Source organism: Arachis ipaensis, chromosome B02 (genome assembly GCF_000816755.2).
Source record: "Arachis ipaensis cultivar K30076 chromosome B02, Araip1.1, whole genome shotgun sequence".
NCBI lineage: Eukaryota > Viridiplantae > Streptophyta > Magnoliopsida > Fabales > Fabaceae > Arachis > Arachis ipaensis.
Window position 1 is genome coordinate 105,903,067 of NC_029786.2, and position 5,591 is coordinate 105,908,657.

A 5,591-nucleotide genomic window follows, 5' to 3' on the forward strand; every position below is an offset into this window, starting at 1 on the left:
TCTGACCTCTCAAAATTTTTTTCAAGCTTCGCCACTGAATGGTGCGTCAAAATTAAATTCAAATAAATATTAACTTAGTGTATTGAGAATGGTTATTCAAAAATAAGTGTTATTAGGTGAACAAGTAATTATTTAACCAAACTCCTAGGTATTCCAAAACGATTCACTAGGGGTGAGCACGGATCGGTTTGGTTTGGGTTTATGGAAAATTTAGAACCGAACCAATCAAAATATAATTGGTTCGGTTTGATTCGAATTTACATTTTTTTGTATATGTACCTGAATCAAACTAAACCGATTAAGAACGGATTGGTTCGGTTCGGGTAATTGGGTACTCGATGACTTTGAAATTCATAAAAAAAAACCAAATTTTTATCTTAAAAATTCAACAAGTACAATAAACATGTAACATCAATAGAAATAATCCAAACATGTTAAACACCAAATACATTAAAAACTAAACTCATTAAAATACAAATTTTCTAATAGAAAAGCCATATATATATTTTTATTTTTTTTATTTAATTAATATATGATCGGGTTCGCGGGTTGGTTCGGGTTTTGCACCCCAAAAATCGATACCCGAACCAATCACTAACAAAAGCCATCGGTTTGGTTCGAATTAGACCCGATTACCCGCTGGTTTCAGAACCAATTTAATTGGTTCGATTCGGGTTCGGACGGGTAATCGGGTACTCGCTACCCGTGCTCACCCCTACGATCCACCATATGTATTATTTATATAACCAAAAGTGAATTATTTGTTGGGAACCCCCAATTCGGTTGTTGCTCAATGCTCAATTGCTCCATGTTAAATTCTGCAGAATTATATGAAGTGTAATTGAAGAAGATGATTGTGAGAGAAGAAAGGGAAACACATACTGAATTTCCTCAATTGCATTCCATATGAAATGAATCTGTTACATTCTATCAAGGGTTGCTATGTATAGCAGATAACACCTAACAGAAGCTAAGAAGAGAAAGTAAATTGAAAAACAGAAAACTGAATTTACATTTCAATCTAAAACTAATTTCATTACTAAGTCTATCATCCCTTACGTAAGCCCTTCACAATCAAAAGAAAAAAGCCAACAGAAATTATCTTTCTTATTACTTGAAAATCTAAATGATCTCTCTTCATATTAGGCATATGACCACATTTTGGGTTACAACCATATATATTGTCCCCATATATATGAGTGGTAGGCTTCTAGCTTTCTAAGGAACATATAGCTCATGCTGGATTTCATTATCTTATCATTGGAACATAAGAAATATCTGTTGGAATCGCAAATTCTACATTAAGAATACTGTAATAAACATTAAGGATAAACATCAGTTAGATTAACAAAATCAAGATACCAGTTCTAAGCAGGACAAACCGGAAGGTATGCCTTGCATGTAAGGAATGAAATATAGAAAATTACCAACAACATTTCACTTGCTTATTAGCAATAATAATCAAGTTAAAATACTTAGTTCATGAGGCGGAATAATTTGCACCACAGAGTAACATGTCTACTTCTAGTTGTCATAAGAATTTTATTTTCCTCAATTCCCTATAAATATAAAAAGTTTTAACAAGTCCATTCCAATAGTCTTAATTTTTATTCCAGTATTCCAGCACAACTAAGAATTTTCTAGCTAAGGAAAATTGAATTCAAAAGTTCATTAGACAATTTCACATGACTTGCTTTAGAATACTTTTGTTATAATTTGTTCTGCACCAAGCTGAAGAAATTCCTTCACATGTTATGAAGTGTTCTATGCTTCTTGGCATTGATGCTGTCATATAGATTATCTAATTAGCGTGGATTGTCAACTCTCCCTTCTGGGATACTTTGTCAACCACCTCAAGAAGCTATCTTTGATATATAGACTTTGGCACTACTCTTTCAATGGAAGACTTTTTCATGAAAAGATACAGTATGATCATGAGTTGTAGGTGAAGAATTATACGGTATAGAAGTAAATTTGTACAGATATACAGATATTCCATTTTAACCACATATATAGCAACACGTGGTATTGAATATTGCACTAAATCAAATTTGCTTTCATATAACCCAAATAACTATAAAATTATTCATTATATATTGCATAGTTTATAAAGCAAATATGAAGATATTTAAAAAAAAAATTGTTTTACTTGAGAGATCGGTCAAAGAAATTAAACTTTATCTTTGTAAAATAAATTAATTCGATTTTATATAAAAAATATTTTATAATAATTTTAGTCTTTTTCCAGTTAAATATGTAAATATGATTTTTGACATACATCTAACAAATACTAAATTTATATTACTGTAATAAAAAATACATTAAAGGATGATTATGCAAATAGTAATAGTAAAAAAAATTAATTAAAATTATAAATTATATCTACTCATGAAAACATTAAAGAATAATTTATACAAACAGTAATAATAACAAAAATTAAAATTATAATCTATATCTGCAGATGAAAATACAAAAATTAATGTTTTAAGTAGTATTTGAATATATAATTTTATTTGGCACTAAATTACCAATTAAATATTTATTATGATGTCAATAAAATTTTTTGGAATAATTTAGTTTGATTTTGGAATTATCAATTATGACTCAATTTTAAATAATTGAATCAACAGTTTAGTACTGATCACTATTGAAGGTGGTAAATATTTCATTGCTGAAAATTATAGCTAATAGCATATTGTAAATGATATTTTCTATAATTGGTGAAAAGTCAATTAAGAAAAAGTTATATAAATCTCATGGTTTTAAGGGCGTGGAACTTAACAAATAAATTTGTGATATTGTATCACGGGGTCATACAGTCATACACTTTTTTTTTTTTATAAATGAATAAAATGATACTAAGGTGGTTGTATTAATTCATACTGGTCATTTTATACCTTTAATCCTGGCCACACAAAATTGAAATACGATAAAATTATTATCAGTGGTTCACAATCACATATCATTAAAATTTGTAGTCTATGCAGATTAATTAATATTTAATAAATGATTTTAGAGGAAAAAAATAAAGAAGTGAAGAATATTATGTAATAGTAGCATTGAACTATTCCTTGGATCGCAATTGATATCCAATTCCTATTTATTCTTTTTATTTCTTTTTAATATATGTTTAAAGAACAAAATAAGAGAAAAATTAGCGAAAAATGAAAAATCACAACTAGAAGATATATGTTCCTAGTTTACATTGTACTGTCAAAATTAAAAGCCATCAAGTTTGGACATTGAAATTTTAACTTCTCACATGGTAATTACAAAATGTATGAAACATTTGTTAAATATTTCATGCAAGAAATCCAAGCCATTCTCCATTCTTCTTGGCCAACCTTATCAGTCCCTGTCTCTGTTTTGCATCAGCTCCTATTGATTTGCAGAATTCAGTAATTACCTAGTATTTCAAAAACAATAATACTCAATTAAGCCATATATATTCACATTAATTTTATACTTAAGAATACCAAATTTTAAGAATAGTTTCTGGAACAAGATTCTTAATACTTCTCAAATTACAGAATCTTGGAGCCTATTTTGATTAAGATTTTTTCAGGACAAATACTCTAGAGTTAAGGGTAAGAAAACAACTTCAGATTCAATTGTTTTAAATCCTACTTGATCCGTTAACTTCAAACTAAAGTTACTTTTTAAATATTTTTCAAAGTTATTTCAAATCCATTGATTTTTAAGCAATCTCACATAGTCATATTAGTTGAACAACATCAAATAGAGTTTAATTTATAGTTACATAAAATTCACTATTTTTTTTTTACTCCTTAAATTTACTAATTAGAGTAGACCGCTACTCCATACCAATTCATTTACTTACCAAAATATCATATATATTTTTCACAAAATATTTTACATATAGTGTATTGTGTATTCATTTTCATATTGTAACGTATTGTATTCTAAATAACTATGATTTAGTTATGAGTGTAAACTGGAATTTTATGTCCCACCCATTAGTTATCTTATTATTCCCAAACATGTTGCTATTTTTTAAACTCATTTACTATTCAAAGATTCTAATTTAACCACTCTTCTAACCATAAACCTTTATGGTTGTACACTTGTACTTACAGCTTAGAGTTAGTCTCCTTTCATTTTTCTTTAATTGAATTTATATCTAGTGTTGGACTATTATCCCTTCTCCAATACTCTCTAGGGATATATTTAAGTTCTACTTATTTCTTTAAATGCTAGTTTTTATCATAACGAATAATGATACAATATAAAGATTTTTTAATTCTAATAAAAACAAACATGTATGCAATTAAGTAAAGAGAGTTGAATTTAGACCTGAGAGTGTAAAGCAATGGCTTTGCCTCTAAGTTGGTTGAAACGCTTCTTGCCAATGATGTTGCGTGTGACAACCACAATAGGAGCAAAGATTCCTTTCCCTTCATTCACATTCTTCATCATTGGTTGCATCCTCAAACCTTTTTTCCTTCCAAATCGAACTTGCGACGATTTTGCCAGCATACTATATTCTTCACCTGCCATGGAACTTCCCCAACTTCCATAGAACGATGAACCAACACACCCAGTTGCAGAAACTGAAGTAGCCATTTGATTACACTCTTTGTGTTTGTGTGTGTATTTTTTCTTCTTATGTAACTAATAAAAAAACGATGTTGCTATTTGTTTGAGAACCTTGAGGTTTGAAAATTGAGAGAAATCAGAAAATACGGTAATGTCTTGTTATTATTACTACCTAATGTTGGGTTTGTGAAGGAGGGAATATTTGGGTGTAAGTTGGAGAGCCATTGGTTTAGATTTTTGGATTGTGGTGTGATCAAAGCAACAAGAGCCACACATATTGGTGGCTTGAAAAATTTAGTTTTCTTGCATTATTTAAGTCTTACAACAAATACAAATGAACTATACAGTCCTTTGTGGAGTTTAACATTAGCTTTTATGGTTTCTATTTCTTTGGAGAAAATCTTAATACCCAACTAATGGCCTTTCGTTAGTACTTGTTAAACTTGGAAAATAGATATATTTATTGCTATCTTCCTTACAAAACTTAGAAAATCTATTTATCTTCTTCTTTTGTTTTTTAGTACAAACAAACAAGTAAAAGGATAAGATAAAAATTTAACCCCTTTTTTATATACTAGAGTGAGACCACCTAATGCGCGGAGAGGTAGATTATTTATATTATACAGTGTATTTTAATAAATGTTATATAAAAAATATTTTAAAGAACATATTATAAATAGATTTTGAATTTATTTAAAAAAAAAACACAGGTTATTCATATTAGACTTATACAAAACTGCATCTTTATTTTTTTTTTTTCATTTTTCTATTTGCATTAATTGCTACATTTTGTCCTTTCGAACGTTTTCTTGTTTGTAAATAATAAAAATAATGAATGAATAAGAATGAAAAACATATAAAAATGTTATATTAAATTTAAGAAATTTTTGACAATTAGTATGAGAGATTAAGAAATAAAGAGCAGTAAGAGTCTTAATATGTATAAGTTGTAGAATTTGAATATTTATAACTGAAATTTTTTATAATAATTATTATTATGACACTTTTAATGTATGTTTATTGCATTTAATTAG

The 5,591-nt window shown here is 28.1% G+C and overlaps 2 protein-coding genes across 7 annotated transcripts in view; both read right to left on the minus strand.

The window, feature by feature from the left end:
• LOC107626282 (putative disease resistance RPP13-like protein 1) overlaps nucleotides 1–5,591 on the minus strand; it is a 63,668-nt gene that overhangs the window by 25,487 nt on the left and 32,590 nt on the right. The window lies entirely within an intron of this gene.
• On the minus strand, nucleotides 3,075–4,822 carry LOC107626286 (protein PROTON GRADIENT REGULATION 5, chloroplastic). The gene is made up of 2 exons (XM_016329140.2): nucleotides 4,315–4,822; nucleotides 3,075–3,406 (listed from the first exon to the last, which is right to left on the minus strand). The coding sequence occupies exons 1-2, from the start codon at nucleotides 4,582–4,584 to the stop codon at nucleotides 3,302–3,304; spliced, it is 375 nt and encodes a 124-aa protein (XP_016184626.1). The 5' UTR covers nucleotides 4,585–4,822; the 3' UTR covers nucleotides 3,075–3,301.